Source organism: Triturus cristatus, chromosome 7, assembly GCF_964204655.1.
Source record: "Triturus cristatus chromosome 7, aTriCri1.1, whole genome shotgun sequence".
Classification (NCBI taxonomy): Eukaryota; Metazoa; Chordata; class Amphibia; order Caudata; family Salamandridae; genus Triturus; species Triturus cristatus.
Genome location: NC_140590.1, coordinates 694,463,516 through 694,480,198, shown reverse-complemented (window position 1 = coordinate 694,480,198; position 16,683 = coordinate 694,463,516). Strand labels below are relative to the sequence as shown.

General features: G+C 43.7%; 1 protein-coding gene across 1 annotated transcript in view; it reads right to left on the bottom strand.

Annotated features, from left to right (window-relative positions):
* MTNAP1 (mitochondrial nucleoid associated protein 1) overlaps positions 1-16,683 on the bottom strand; it is a 119,812-nt gene that overhangs the window by 14,817 nt on the left and 88,312 nt on the right. Inside the window, exon 4 of the mRNA XM_085617340.1 lies at positions 13,713-13,829. Coding sequence (XP_085473466.1) covers positions 13,713-13,829 — 117 coding nt within the window. The remainder of the gene's footprint in view (positions 1-13,712; positions 13,830-16,683) is intronic.

The following is a 16,683-nucleotide window of genomic DNA, read 5'->3' as shown; positions in this document are numbered from 1 at the left end:
ACCCGAGCCATGTCTCGGGCGATATTTTAAAACCCGGGACATGTATCGGGTCTAGAGATCATCAGTCTAACAAGTACTTACTTGCACCCACTGGGGTGAACCACTCAAGAACTCCATGTACCAGATTCCCCAGGGGCGACCCGGAGGAGGGGCTAGCGGAGTGCGGTCCATTGCGATTGTTTCTAAAAATTGGCTCCCTCGAGCTTTGAGCTGACGAGCTCCTGGACGACGCACCTGCGTGCCTGTGCGGGCATTGAAGCCTTTGACGGCTGTTTGGCGGCCCTCTCTTCCCCCCCTAACTATTTTCTCTACTGATGAGGGAAGTTATCCCGAAACCAGAGCCATGTCTCGGGCGATATTTTAAAACCCGGGACATGTATCGGGTCTAGAGATCATCAGTCTAACAAGTACTTACTTGCACCCACTGGGGTGAACCACTCAAGAACTCCATGTACCAGATTCCCCAGGGGCGACCCGGAGGAGGGGCTAGCGGAGTGCGGTCCATTGCGATTGTTTCTAAAAATTGGCTCCCTCGAGCTTTGAGCTGACGAGCTCCTGGATGACGCACCTGCGTGCCTGTGCGGGCATTGAAGCCTTTGACGGTTGCTTGGCGGCCCTCTCTTCCACCCCTAACTATTTTCTCTATTGATGAGGGAAGTTATCCCGAAACCCGAGCCATGTCTCGGGCGATATTTTAAAACCCGGGACATGTATCGGGTCTAGAGATCATCAGTCTAACAAGTACTTACTTGCACCCACTGGGGTGAACTACTCAAGAACTCCATGTACCAGATTCCCCAGGGGCGACCCGGAGGAGGGGCTAGCGGAGTGCGGTCCATTGCAATTGTTTCTAAAAAATTGGCTCCCTCGAGCTTTGAGCTGACGAGCTCCTGGACGACGCACCTGCGTGCCTGTGCGGGCATTGAAGCCTTTGACGGTTGTTTGGCGGCCCTCTCTTCCACCCCTAACTATTTTCTCTACTGATGAGGGAAGTTATCCCGAAACCCGAGCCATGTCGCGGGCGATATTTTAAAACACGGGACATATATCGGGTCTAGAGATCATCAGTCTAACAAGTACTTGCTTGCACCCACTGGGGTGAACCACTCAAGAACTCCATGTACCAGATTCCCCAGGGGCGACCCGGAGGAGGGGCTAGCGGAGTGCGGTCCATTGCGATTGTTTCTAAAAATTGGCTCCCTCGAGCTTTGAGCTGACGAGCTCCTGGACGACGCACCTGCGTGCCTGTGCGGGCATTGAAGCCTTTGACGGTTGTTTGGCGGCCCTCTCTTCCACCCCTAACTATTTTCTCTACTGATGAGGGAAGTTATCCCGAAACCCGAGCCATGTCTCGGGCGATATTTTAAAACCCGGGACATGTATCGGGTCTAGAGATCATCAGTCTAACAAGTACTTACTTGCACCCACTGGGGTGAACCACTCAAGAACTCCATGTACCAGATTCCCCAGGGGCGATCCGGAGGAGGGGCTAGCGGAGTGCGGTCCATTGCGATTGTTTCTGCAGAGCAGAAGGACAGGCTTTATGTTCCTGTGTCATTTATTAAAACGCCACGCTTTATGCTTTCTTATTTACTTTACCAAGGCATATTTGCTGTATGTTTTATTTTCTCTCTATGGGAAACTCTGCCATTATTAATTTATTAGCTTCATGCTAATCTCACTCTTGCCTTTATTTTTGAAGTTTTCATGGGTTCTGACATCATTTGTGCCCAATTCTTAGAATAGGGATTCCTGCCTTAATGGAACATGCTGTATGTTTATTATAATGTGATCTGCACTAATTACATTTTTTTTTAAATGATCAATTCTGTAACCTAATTGATGTTTGACTAATGATTAAAGACTCAGAGAAACCTCTATCTTTAATTATAAAATAAAACCTTTTAAACTACTCACAAACTCTCATCATTGACTCAATCTAAAGTATTTAATAGTTGACGATGCATAACCTGTGTGTTCTATTGTAGTTATTGCTCCTTCAGAATACGGCGGCAATAGTCCATTGGTCTGAAGGGAAACTAGTAGGATTTCCAAAAGACAAAATATGTAAGCTGGGGTGTTTACTCTTAAATACCCATTTGATCAAACCCTCATAGACATTACCGCAATGATAATGAACGAAAGGACACTAAAGCAACAAAAATCCAATAGAGTGAACTAGTGATATGCATTTCAAAGGTTTTAAATGAAAAATAGTGCCAAAAAGCAGAATGTGCCAACCGCTGGCAACTGGTCTAGACTGGGGCATTGGTAAGGTTTGTGGTTGACCATGATGGAGCGCGAGTTGGATACGATGACCAGGTTGGTCCCAGTTAAAGAGTTGCCATCGGACTTAGATACTTTTATGGAGGGAAATGTGGCAGTCGAGTCAAGTTGCAAGCTGGATAAGAAGAGTTGATCTACTACGGCGGGTTGCTGAAGAGCGCGATCCTGGTGCGGTCATGGACGAAGGTGGTAAAGCACTGAGTGGGTGAATTCGTGCCAACAAAGGCATCGACGTTGATTGGATGCTGCTTGGTGTCTGTCCCATCAAAGCCCTCTACTTTCTGACTTACAAGCTTTTCTGGATATTGGATCTTCTTCAGCGGGGCAGGTCTGCAAATTGAGGCCAACCAGCGATTCAACGTCAACTGCTTCAATAGTGACCCCGATCTCTGTTGGTTCTCCAGGCAGTGAGTTGGAAAAACGTTTCTAGTCCCACTTCTTGCAGCTTGGGAACTGGGGAAGTCCACCTTAACACAAGCCAAGGGTCCAGGACCTAGGGGGCCCAGGTCGGGGTTAGGACTCACTCCAACAGATGCTGCCACGAGTAGAGACAATAGCAGGTACATTGAAACTGGTCAGTTAGGCTACTTCAGGAAATTGGGCTTTTTTCAGCTTTTGTGTCCCAATAGCTTAATGGGAATTCAGCCAACAGACCCTTGGAGTACACTTCTTAGTCCTGGGTACAAGCAGGAGCATGTCCAACCATTAGGGTTCTTCTCACAGTTTCAACAGCAGGTGCAGTCCTTCTTCTGTCTTCTCCAGTAATTTTATGAAGAATGCACCCTGGGTTGCAACATTTATGCCTGGCCCTAGCTTGTGGTTGGTGGTGACGTCTGGCCCCACGCTCAATAATAGGGTTCCCAAGGGCCACCCTACCTAGTAGCTTTGCAGCAGTTCCATTTTTCCTGACAGCAAACAATCCCACATTACACTTATGTTCCCAAACCCAACATGGCAGGACGTTTCTTTCCTTGTGCAGAGCTCCCTTCGCCCACTTAGGTGGTGTGGCTATGAAAATAGACAAACCCTCCCTCAGGTCACTCTAAACCAGTTCTGACGCAGCTCCCATTGGCGTTTGGAGCCAGCCTGACTAGGAAGACAACATGGAGGCAGGCCAAGGTATGAGTAGCATCTGCCAGTGACATGGTAGGTATCCGTTGAAGATTTGCAAGGGATGGCAAAGCCCATAAGGCCATCCTGTCAAGGAGAGGTCAACCTGTCCCCACACCCAAGGCTTTTGTCTCAGCTCTGGGAGCCAATTCACACTTCATCAAGGAGTTATTCAGCTCCTGGGTGACCACTGTATGGACTTCCAGAGGCTTTAGGTACGTTAAAGGTGACTTTTTAGAAGTACCTTTGTAAAATATTTAGTACAAATCAGACTTTACCAATTAATTGGATTTGTACTAAATATTTTAAAAAGTCCAAGAATGAACTTTTTATCTGGTTCCTAGGTGGAGATAACATTATTCAATTTTAATAATGTATCCCAATGTTTTCCCACGAAACAGCTAACCCTCCAACAGTGAAAATAGGTTTTAGGCCATTGTCACTGTAAGGACATGTTCAACATGAAACTTTGACATGTCCTACTTTTCAATATTATGCACCCTGCCTTATAGGTATTTAAAGCCTAATTAGGGTTGATTTACTAATATTTAAATGGAAGGTTTAAGCCTGTCCAAAGGGGTTATTTTTACAGGTCAAATTTGCAGTTTAAACCTGCACTGTCAAGTTACTGGTGTCCTGTTGGCAGTCATGTTTTGCATAGTCACATAGTAGTGGCACGTAATGTGCCGTAGTCCACTAATAACATTTAACTTATAGGCTACAGGTACACTTTGTACCATATACTAGGGACTCATAGGTATGTTATATTTGCCGATCAGGGATTTAGCCAATTCAAGATGTTTTAGGAACCAGAGCACATACAGTGAGCTTTAGATATAAGCCAAACGATTAAAAAGTGATGAGAGGATGCTTGCAAAAATATCTTTGTGCCACTGGAACCAAATTACAACCTATGGACGGATGAGCCCCAATCAACGTGAAATAGATCTTTGGTTGTTTATGTTCTGGTTCAGGGAGAACCTGACCTGATTTGCATTTGGCTGGGTCCAAAAGGAGGTGACATGGTGGGCAAAGACCGATCGGTAGGAATGCTACCCTGAGAGATTGCCAGTGATAAGACAAATTGCACGCATTCCTCCCGTCCTCTTTTGTGTGTTTCATGTACCGTCGTAAATGGCAGGGGTATACCCAGACATGAGTCCTGTGCTCACTATGCCACTGGAATCAAGCTACACCAGACTGAAGAGGAGCCCCAATCAGGGTGAAACCAGCCTTGGGTTGCTTGAGTTGTGGTTCAGGGAGGACCTGGCCTTGCAGTTCGGGCTGGACTGTTTCTATTTGAGCCGAGTCAAGACTGATTTGCATGTGGCTGTGTCCAAACTGAGGTGACATGGTGGGTAAAAGAACAGTGGGTTGGAATGCTACCCCGAGCAATCGCCTGTGGTTATACACAATGCAAGAATTCCTCAAATCTCCTTTTGTGTGTTTAATTGAACAGCAGTATCACAGTTTGTAGAGTCCAATAACCAGCAATCAAAATATAAAAAAATAAGTAGAGGGACCACGCAAAATGGGGTATTTTTTCTTCAAGGTGTAATAGTATGAAATGTGGGACAAAGACAGAAAGTCTGGGAAGGTAATATAAAGGGTATGAGGGGCGGTCAGCAAAAAATAAGTATACCAAGTAGAATAGAGAAAGGAGTAAGAGGTAGAGAGAGCATCCCCTTTTTCTGCAAGTTCTAGAAAACATATCTCTGATAAAGAAGAACTTCAGTCTCATCCCGTAAAACGAAGAAAACAATGCATGTAATGAGCAATATTAGCCTTCAAAATAAATGAGAAAGAATTAATATGTAGTCACCACAATCTATTCACAATTTTATAGATTCAAATGTGTTCTTTCCAGCTAAAAGTTTTTTTCAACTTTTTCATTTAAACTTTTCAGCTAGTCACCTATTCAAGAGAGTATCTGGGACAGATCAATGAGCGGGTGTACTAGGTGAATTCATTTTATTCAAATTAGCTACAGGAAGATTGAGAGGTATTTGTAGACCTTAGTTTTAACACATTGATCCTCCCACTGGAATGATGAAACATATCACTTAAAAAGTTCTTTGACTTACTCCCCAGCATGGCAAGACAAGCAGTCGTATTGGCCTTAATTACATCTAGACTGTCTACTGCAACAGCCTCAATGCAGGAGCTAACAAGTCGGTCCTAGACAAACTACAGATTGTACGACATGCAGCAGCCCACCTGGTATTAAAATGGCCCAGGAGGTCATCAGCATCGGCTGCACTGGAAGCACTACATTGGCTACCAATCCACAAAAGAATCCTGTTCAAGATCCTGATAATTACCTTTAGGATCTTCCATTCCTCAGGCACCCACTACCTTCGGCCTAGATTTGCGCGCTATGTACTATACCATACTCTTAAATCGTCTAACTCTAATTTGTTAAAACCCCCAGCTTTTAGATGTGTCTCAAAAGGGGGAAAATCTATTGCAGTGATTGGGGTTCCAGGCTTTGGAGCCAATCAGAAACCCTTTTCAGAAGGTCCTGAAAACCTGTATTTTTAAAGCCCCTGATGCACTTTGCGAAGCACTCATCTAATCCAGGTCTCCAGCCTCAGTTACCCTGTCTATCAACTGTTCCGCTTAGCGCCATGATGCTCCTCGGATTGACAGCTGCGCTCTATAAATGCCTGTTAACCTAACATAACAACATGATGGTATGGGTCACTATCTCAGGTACCAGTTGCCAGCCTGAGGCTGACCAGAAGACTGTCAAAGCAGTTTCTTTTCAGACGAGAGCAATACTCTTTCCACCTAGCAGTTTGCGGCTAACCTGGATGCTTACAACTGTAATATAGGAGGACTTTCACTAGACACTCCCCTTTTAGTTTACCAACCCCCTGAAGCTGAAAAAGTGCCAATGTTAAGCAGGTTATTTCGAACAGCTGCTAAGCAGAGACAATGTTAGTAGAGGAGTCTTGCTGCCTTCCTTGACATGCAAACAAACTACTGTTAACTCCTGCTTGCTGATGTGGAGTGATTTTCCTGTACCAGTTAGCCAAGTGCAGATCTCCTGGAAGAATACAGCTCACTCCCTAATATCACTCCTGCACAACTGCTCAGGTTTCTGAAGAAACCCACAAATATGCTTTTGGAAAGAAGTCTCCGGAGTACATTTGCACAGAAAATTTACTTTTAATAGAAAAGAAAACCGTACCAAACAAAACTGAGTTCTTTTCAATTAAAATCTTTGCATGAACGGAAGGAACTTTGCTTAGGTTGTGTTTGAGAAATGTTCCCGTTTGTAAAGTGCACCTTATTAGGTCAAAGACAGCACAGCTTTCTGGTTTGCTAAAGACATCTAGGGGGCATTTGGAAAGCTTCCCTGGAAATGTATTCTGCCTATTGCTTACCATTGGCTTTGTTACTTGCACTTTCTGGCTTTCTATTTGCTGGCTATATTTGTTTTAGGCTATCCTGTTTCAGTTTGTCCCTTTCAAGGAGCAAATCCTTTCCACAATACCTCTCCTTTTATTCTTCTACGAGTGCCCCTTTCTGTAAACTGTCCTGTAAATCTTGTTCTTATCTTGTCACATTTGCTGTGCATTCAAAGACAGAGGTCCAATGTCAGGGTGTCTTCCGAGGGAGCTTAGTGTTTACTTTTCTTTCCCTGACTTCAAAGTGAGAGAATTTGTGCGACAATCTTGCTGGATTCTGGTGGTAGGAAAGGTTTTTTTTTGTAGCACACAACCACATTTAAATAAACTGTGCAAGTATTTCAGGATATATCCAAATTAGGAAGGCACACATGAAGCACATTTTTTGTTAATTCTGAATTGTATTGGAAACAAATACTCTAATATGACTAGAACAAATCAATATACTAGGTGATGTCATTTCCACACATGATCGTTTGTGTATGGTATCGTTTTAGAAGTAAAACTGTATGTCTATGCACATGTAATTGTCATTTCAATCGAAAATGTGTTGTCTATATTGGAAATGCGCTACCATACCATGTATACTCCACACTACACTCCTCTCTACTCCTCTCCACACCACTGCACTCTACTCTAAACTATGCCACTTTATACTACTCAATGGCACTGCACTCTACTCCAATCTACGCCACTTCACTTCATGACTCTCTACTCTACTCTGTACCACTCTATTCTGTGCCAATGCACTCTATGCCATTCCACTCTACACTACAACACTCTTCGTCACTATACTCTACACCACTCCAGTCTAGGCCACGCCAATCCACTCTTATCTGCACAACTCCACTCTGCAACACTGCATTCCATACCAATACACTCTACTCTGTACAACTTCTCTCTACGCCCTTGCACTCTATGCCAATTCACTGTAATCTACTCTGCACCACTGCACTCTGCCACTTTACTCTAGACCATTACGCTCTATGCTACTGCACTCTATCCTGCAACACTCCACGCCACTTCACTCTACTCTGAAACAATTTACTCTCTGCCACTGTACTCTACACCACTGCACTCCACTCTGCACCACTTCCCTCCACTTTGCTCCACTCTGCGCCAATGCACTCTACGCAACTACACGCTATGCAGCTGAGCTCTATGCCACTGCACTGTACTCCGCGCTACTGCTCTCTACGCAACTACACTCTATGTCACTCTATACCACTGCATGACACTCTACAATACTGCACTCTCCACCACTGAACTCTACACCATTCTACTTTGCACCACTGCACTCTACACCACTCTACATCACTGCACTATGCATCACTCCACTATGAAGAACTCCACTCTATGCCACTCCACTATGCACCATTCTACAACCCTGAATTAATTGCCACTGCACTCTACACCAATGCACGCAACACCAATCCACTCTCTTCTATTCGCTACTCCTCTCCACTGTACACCATTACACTCTAATATGCACCACTGTACTCAATGCCACTCTACACCACTGCACCCTGGGACACTCTACTCTGCAACACTAAACTATACGCCACTCTACTCTGCACTACTGCATTCTACACCAATGCATTGTATGCCAATGAACTCTACGCGGCTCTACTTTGCATTACTTTACTCTACGCCACTGCACTCTACGGTACTCTACTCTGCACCACTCTACACTTTTCACTGCACTCTATGCCACTCTACTCTCCACCACAGCACTCTACACCACTGCCCTCTACAATGCAATACTCTAATCTATGCCACTGAATTCTATAGCATTGTACGCTGCCGATTTCTTTGCCACTGCACTCTAGGCCAGTATACTCTGCAACACTTTACACCAGTCCACTCTACTTTAAGCCACTCCACTGTATTTATTTATTTTTATTTTGAAGGTTTTATATAGCGCTAGCTCCACCCGAGGGTATCAGAGCGCTTTACATCAGCAAAGTACATACGCAAGAATACAATCATAGCATTTGAACGAAACAGGTTATACTGCTACTCTACGCGACCCCACTTTATGCCACCCCAATACACGACACTCTACTCTACTCTTCGCTACTCCACTCATCGCCATTCCACTCTACACCACTGCATGCCACTCTCCTCATGCCACTAACTTTTAGCCATGCTGGTGTACAACATGGCTAAAACACATTGGCAAATACAATTGCTCTTGCAAATGCTTGTTTTTAGTCAGAGCCACCAGTAAGCCTTGGATGTTCCGCCACTACATGCAACCAGACATATGGGTTTTTCAATCTGAGTGCTTCTTTTTCAAAGTCAGCACACATAAATCTTTACTGGGTTTCCATGTCTTTTTTCGCCCCACCACCATACTGTCTAGAAAGGCCGACCTTCCCTGTTGCTCCCAGTCATCCTTCTATGTTTGTTCTTGGTCATATTTCTGATTTTACCACATGTGGTCCATCCATAGCTGCACTCTTTGACCAACACAGCATCACTGAGGTCCTGTTTTGCCACAATAAATGGTGACAGTGATACATAGGTGTAGTTTAATTAGATTATTTTTTCCTTTTTTAATTGGAGTGTCTGCATATACACAATTGTTTCTTTACTACACTAAGTTTGTCTCACTTTTCCGCTACTGTTCGACGATCTATGTGGGGAAACTAAAAAACCGAAGTTGAGAACATTAAGGATGCGCTCTTGGGGAGAATATTCACACCAATGCACTCCTCTCGAGATCTTAGATTTGGCACTGCACAATATCTGATGAATCTGCGCTCCTGTACCTCCATACTATACGCAAGGCAGGCTGAGACGGCTCTGAGCCAATCCATTCGTCAATGTGGAAGGAGAACTTTTTCAAACTCCGCGGCAAAGCTTCCGAGTTCATAGCCCTCAAATGTACCTTACTATTGATCCGCCCAAAGAAATTTGTAACTACTACATGTAATATCATTTTCAATATACTGACAAAAATGTAGTGAGTGTGTGGAGCCTGTACTGAATCCCACTTGTCGAATATATAGGATGTATGCATTTGTCCGAGACTAACCAAAGTGTGGAAATTGTTTTTAAGGTTAATAGTTTAGAAGCACACTGTTCTTATAGTAGCGGAAGCACGCGTATTTTAGAGGTACACTGTTCTTATAGTAGCGGAAGCACGCGTATTTTAGAGGTGCACTGTTCTTATAGTAGCGGAAGCACGCGTATTTTAGAGGCGCACTGTTCTTATAGTAGCGGAAGCACGCGTATTTTAGAGGCACACTGTTCTTATAGTAGCAGAAGCACGCGTATTTTAGAGGCACACTGTTCTTATAGTAGCGGAAGCACGCGTATTTTAGAGGCACACTGTTCTTATAGTAGCGGAAGCACGCTTAGTGAGGCACACTGTTCTTATAGTAGCGGAAGCACGCGTATTTTAGAGGCACACTGTTCTTATAGTAGCGGAAGCACGCGTATTTTAGAGGCACACTGCTCTTATAGTAGCGGAAGCACGGGTATTTTAGAGGTACACTGTTCTTATAGTAGCGGAAGCACGCGTATTTTAGAGGCACACTGTTCTTATAGTAGCGGAAGCACGCGTATTTTAGAGGTACACTGTTCTTATAGTAGCGGAAGCACGTGTATTTTAGAGGTACACTGTTCTTATAGTAGCGGAAGCACGCGTATTTTAGAGGTACACTGTTCTTATAGTAGTGGAAGCACGTGTATTGTCTCTTCTTAGCTTTTCGGACCACAATTGTACCCGTGTCGTTAAGTTGCTGGTATGTATATACCGCAAAGTAATAGCAGAGGTGATTAACGGGGCTTCAGAATATATGACTAATGGCGAACCACTATTTTATTTGAAGGGTATCTTTTTATTCTTGTGTGTGCTCGATTTTATTTACAATTATATAATGATAATGTCTTACCAATTAAGAATTAAAACGTGATTGGTACAAAGTTCAGCGAGGTTACATTTTTGATTGTTCCAAACGTCTTCAGCAAGAGGGATTGCTTGTGGTTGACAAACAGAAACCACGTACACATTTTGGGGCCAGTTGTCCTGGACTCACGCAGCCTGAATTAGTTGTAATTTTGGACTTGTGTTTTGATGGCTCTAGATCCACACTGCCACTTACTGAGGGCTGTCCGCGTACCTCACAAGCAGGTCACATAATATTATTTTTCAATTATTACCAGTATCTTTGTTATCATCCTATTATCATACCATAATTAGTGTTGTTATTTAGTTTGCAACGTCACAGGCACAAATCTCAAGTTGTCCCACGTCAGATGCTATTCATTCATTTTTGTGCCTTCTGGTACCTGTAGTTTCACTCTCCACACTACTAACCCAGAGGTCCAAGTACCGCAATAAAACGAGCATGGACAAAGTCAATAGGTCTCACCTGCGAGACAGCTATTGGCTCTGTCAATGTTTTTTAGTCACATTCTACAGCAGCACAGTTGCTGTGCTACTTAAACGAAAAAAGTGTTTTTTTGGTTGCTGGTGGGAGGATGGTTCAGGAGTCGTCAGAGGGAGAGAGTACATGCAGTGCAGCATGTGTGGGGGAAAAAGTGCTACAACATGACCAGCGGTGGCCACGTCCTAGCATTTACATTTTTGTTATGATGGGTGGGGGCAAGTAATGATAACGAGAGGTTGGTTGCATGGCTGAAAGTGTTTTGTTTTTTAAAGCATCCTTGCTTGCCGTGTCATTTCTTTTTAGTTACAGCGGGTGGGGAGGGGCAACACAGACAGCAGAAAGGGGCAAGCAACAACACCACGAGGGTAAGAGTGCAAGAAACAACATGGAAGGTGTGAGGCAGGAAGCAAAAACATTGGGGCAGGAGGGTGTAAGCAACAACACAGGTGTGGTCAAGCAACAACAGGAACAGCTGCAGGGGGCAAGCAACAACACAGACAGCGTGGGAGGCAAGAAACAACACAAAGTGTGGAAAGGAAAGACAAACCCACAGGGATTAGAGGGGGTAAGCAACAACACAGAGGGCAGGAGGTGTCAGGAGTTGGCAAAAAAATAACACAGTGGGCGGGAGGACCAAGCAATAATATGGAAAGTGTAAGGCGGGGGCAAGCAACAACAAGAGCAGTGGGAGGGTGGCAAGCAACAACACAGACAGTGGGAAAGAGCAAGCAACAACACAGACAGAGGGAGGAGGGCGAGAGGAGGCAAGCAACAACATGGACAATGGGTTGGTGAAAGCAAAAACACGAATAGAGGGAGACAGAAAAACAAAGGGATGGTTGTGGGCGTGGAGGAGGTGGACGGGGACAAGCAACAGGAAGGATTTGGGCTTGGAAGGGTGCCATGGGGACAAGTAACACAAAGTCACATGCACTCTCATCGAGTGATTCAACAACAGGAAAAAAGTAGCACCCTAAAAGGCAAGCATTGGAAGTACTTTAGTCAAGACGTCAGTTTGGCAACTTACTCCTTGGAAGTGCTCAAACTTATCTGTAGAGTGCCCCAAAATTCATTGCTCTGCCCCACCCTCTGCAACACATACATGATCCTTCAGGCGAACGTCATTGGTACACATCCTCTCCTTCAGCATTGACATGCAACTCGTATCCCCCTCTTGGATAAGACCCATAACACAAGAATTTGGTTCAAAGCCTGCATGACCGAACTTGCTAACTGGATGAAAGCCAACTGTATCAAGCTCAAGATAGACAAGACAGAAGGAGTGAAATTTAGCAAGAACACCTTGCCATGGGACTACAACAGGTGGCCAGCCAAACTCGGACCTACACCCAGCACCCACGCCAGGAACCTCAGAATCATCACTGACGGTAAACTGGACATGACCGCACAAGTCAACACCATTACTGCATCCTTCTTCCACACCCTGAAAATGCTAAAGAAAATCTTCAAATGGCTCACAAGCAACACCCAATAAAACTCCACTCGCCCTAGTCACTAGCAAGCTGGACTATGAGAACACCCTCTATGCCTGGATCACTAAGCAACTCACCAAAAGACTAGAAACCACCCAGAACTTGGCAGCCAGACTTATCCTAATCCTTTTACACAGAATTCACATCACACCACACCTCAGGGAGCTCCACTGGCTCCTGACAGACAAGCATGCGCTTTTCAAACTGCTTGCACACACACTGAAGACACAACACAGCTTGGGCCCCACCTACCTGAATAATTGTATCTTCTTCCACAAAACACTCAGACACCTCTACTCTGCATGACTCTTTCTTGCACAAATTCCAAGCATATACAGAACCACATCAGGAGAAGGGTGTTCTCTTACATTGCTACAAAAGGGTAATACAACCTCCCACTTTACATCAGAGCCACCTCCTCTCTTGAATTCCGCAAGAAGACCTGGCTTTTCAATTAATCAACCTACCCTAGACTGGGCTAGGCACACACACCTACTGAGAGCGAGGATACCTTTGCGGGTGATAGTGTGCTTTAAAAATACACATAACATTACATGCTCAAGTGGATGGTCAAACACAAGAAGAGGTAGTGAAGCCCACATGCGTTAACAAATCAGCAGCCAGAAAACAAGAGTGACGATTATGCCAACTAATGGTAAGCAATGGGTGGACTGCAAGGCCACTGTAAACTATCAAAAAGGTTTACAAGCAACAGCGTCTGCACGGTCAGAGGCGAGACCAAGAAAATAGAAGTGATTAAGATATCATTGGGATAGTTCAAGATCTCTGCTAAAAACCTGCGATGCATGAAATGAGCTTTCTGTGTTGCGTACCTTATTAACTACAACCTCATACTATTAAGATCCCAATCTAACATCTAGCTCTACATTTTAATCTGACTAGAATGTGGCGCAATATTAGCAATGCATAAAGAAGGGAGGAAATCGCCAAAAGCCAATCCACACACAATCAGGAAGAAGAGGGAAAATTGCATAAAATAATAACCCTACTGATATGATTGTAATTCCATGCGTAGCTGAGAACGCAGTATCCGGCAAGCAGCATTGTGATCCCGCCAATGCCACCTCTCTTTACATTGATGTACTTGTTGTAGTATCGTCCCCAGGCTGTAAAAAAGAAGGCAGGAGACGGCTGAGTCATAATAATCTGGAAAACCAATTCTGTTGCAAGTAACTTACACTGAATTCAGCTGAAAGAGGATACTCTACTCCAGCACCCCCATGTGATTTAAATAGGTCTTTTGAAGAAAAAGACAAGTAAAACCTAAAACACCCGTTTTGTGCAAAATTAAAGGACACAATTCATATGCAAATGTATAAATCTATACTCACAGGCTTAAGCCTAAGTTTGGTGTAGATTTCCTTATGTTTTGGAATTCTCGAAGAATACCAGGAGCACTCCTAGGAAGCTGCAAACGTTGCAGCTCATGTGTGTAAGTAGCTGTAACACATGCACAAGCATTCACAGTGTACATTTACATTATCTCTGTCCAAACTCGTCCCCCAACTCTATCCCACTGCAGCCCCAGAGGATCAAAGAAAATGTCCCCACCTGCTGGTCAGATTTTTTGCCTTCTCCTGTGGCAAAGGGCTTCTTTTTGATTGTGAAGAAGAGTTCCATCAAAGACAGTAAGTACCAGGAGTCCCGCTTGCGAGGCATATTTGACTGATGACTCTGGTAGGGCGAGCATCAAAGCAGCTGCACAGCACCTTACCGCAATACACTCCACAACAGCATCTCTAAAAAGACTACGCTCACATTTGGGTTTGGCTAGCAGGCTGCAATGATTCGTCTGCCAGTTTTGAATGCAGCCATATAGAAAACCCAACATCCAGGCCAACGCCACCCTTACTATATTGGGCACTGAATCGCCATGGATAGCGTCACAAATTATCCTCTGTAAACAAACCCACAACGGTAAACGCATCCTCTACAAGGAAATGCATGATGAGATCAATTAATTGGCAGGTGTGTGCTAAACATTTTTGAGAGTTTTCCATCCACATTCCCACCATGAAAAGAGATGTACTCCTGACGTTGACAGGAGTACATCTTAGAGCGAATTTAAGATGGAAAGTGCCTTTAACGGTTTGTGAACGCCCAAAAACGTTAGCATTCCTACTCTGGAACAAGCACTTGCTGCCCCTGGGAGCACATTTAATCACACTAGTGTAATATTACTTGTGAGTAACTCATTTTCAAGTTTAAGTTCCCTTTTTTTAAATTGAAAAAGTGAAGGTTACCCTTGCAAATTATACCATTTGCACACTTAACAAGAACGTTTTAGCACAAATGGTTTTTTGTGTTGGGCCTTACATCGTTATGTACTTTCCCTAGGCAAAGTTTCTTGAAAATAATACAATAACGTTTTTATTCGAACATCTGGCATTTTACAAACAGTATGTAAACAAAAGAGTGAAAAAGTCAAAACATATCTAACATATGAACATTTTCTCCAGCACTTCAATGATGGCCTGTTTCCCCTATTTAACTTAGAAAATTCCACTCTTTGTGGGTGGCATGTTCTAATAGCAGTACAGTGCTTATATTATATTTTGGGTTGCACAAATCATAAAATGTCCTTGTTCATACAAGAGGCTTGAGCCCCAATGGACCAAAATATAATGGTATATTATAAGATGCATGATTTGTTGAGAGTTGCAATGATGTGCAATGCCATAGCACAATAATACACTTTTGGCTAAAATATACCCAGCATGGTAGGTGGCTTTCAATATCTACACAACACCAAGAAATGTTGGCTTTAAGTCTGTCTCTTCCAGTGGCACCAGATCTTGCATCACAGGTGAATATAGTAGTCTTGATATTGATAGTATACAAAACTGATAGAACATTCTGATCTGTAGTGACCAATGTACACAGCTGAATTTAGGTAGCAGGATAGGAAAACTATTACTTAAGTCTCACTCAGTGAGCGTGGACTGCAGACCTGAAGAACATGCACTTTTGGCAAGTCTAAGGACTCTCACTGACTTTAATGGGTTATTGCAACTATGAATCATAAATTGGCAACCCGGACTATCCTGCTGCAGAACCTTGCCTATGCAATAGTAGCAGTGGTCTACACATTCGCTGCGTAGGCTGTTCACGCAGTGACGAGGACCAAGGTGGAAAATGGAATTCTGGCAGGCAGGGTTGCTTCTCTTAGCCTTCAACCTGCACTTGGTATCATCGGTTTCAATACAAAAATATTAAAGTGCACGAGGATATATATAACCAGAATAAAAGGACATGGTGTGTTAACACTGAAGGCATCATTGATGACTGAGCTCTAGGTTTGTGAGATACTCTCTGTTTTTGTGGAGACACCCAATTAGTTTAATCCCCCTGACTAAGGTTGCAAGCCAAAGGGAATTGAAACTTAATTCAGTATACAATTCCCCAAGGGTTTTCCAAACTATGTCATTTCTTTACCGTTGTTCACATTACTTTAAGGTAGAGCATAGTAAGGTCTGGGAATGTTCTTAATATTAGTGTTACCTTTTGGTTCTTGGAGATGCTGGAACGACTCCTTTTGGTCAGTGTCGCCTTGAAATAAGCATTATGTTACAGGTTTTTTATTGCATTATTGAAGTAATGATTTTGTGGCATATTGTACTGCCTACTTTCACAAAGAGCCATAACTACTTTGATGACAACATGAGAGAGTTGAGAGCATTCGTGATACTTTTGTTGCAAACTAACCCAGTATCATAGAGAATTGCTGGACCAGGAGAAGATGTTCTCATAATTAGTGTAGAGCAATTATCTTGTGAATTGTGCCAGATTCTGAAGGTCACATCTGGAAAATATCTCCAGTTTCTGAAGTCATATTGGTTGTATGTGTTTAGTGAAGGATGCCACATTTGTGGCATATCGACCCTGTGGATACTCTCACAGATTTAACTACCTACAAAGGAATGCTGTTGAATTGTGGATTTCAGCTATCCATGATCACAA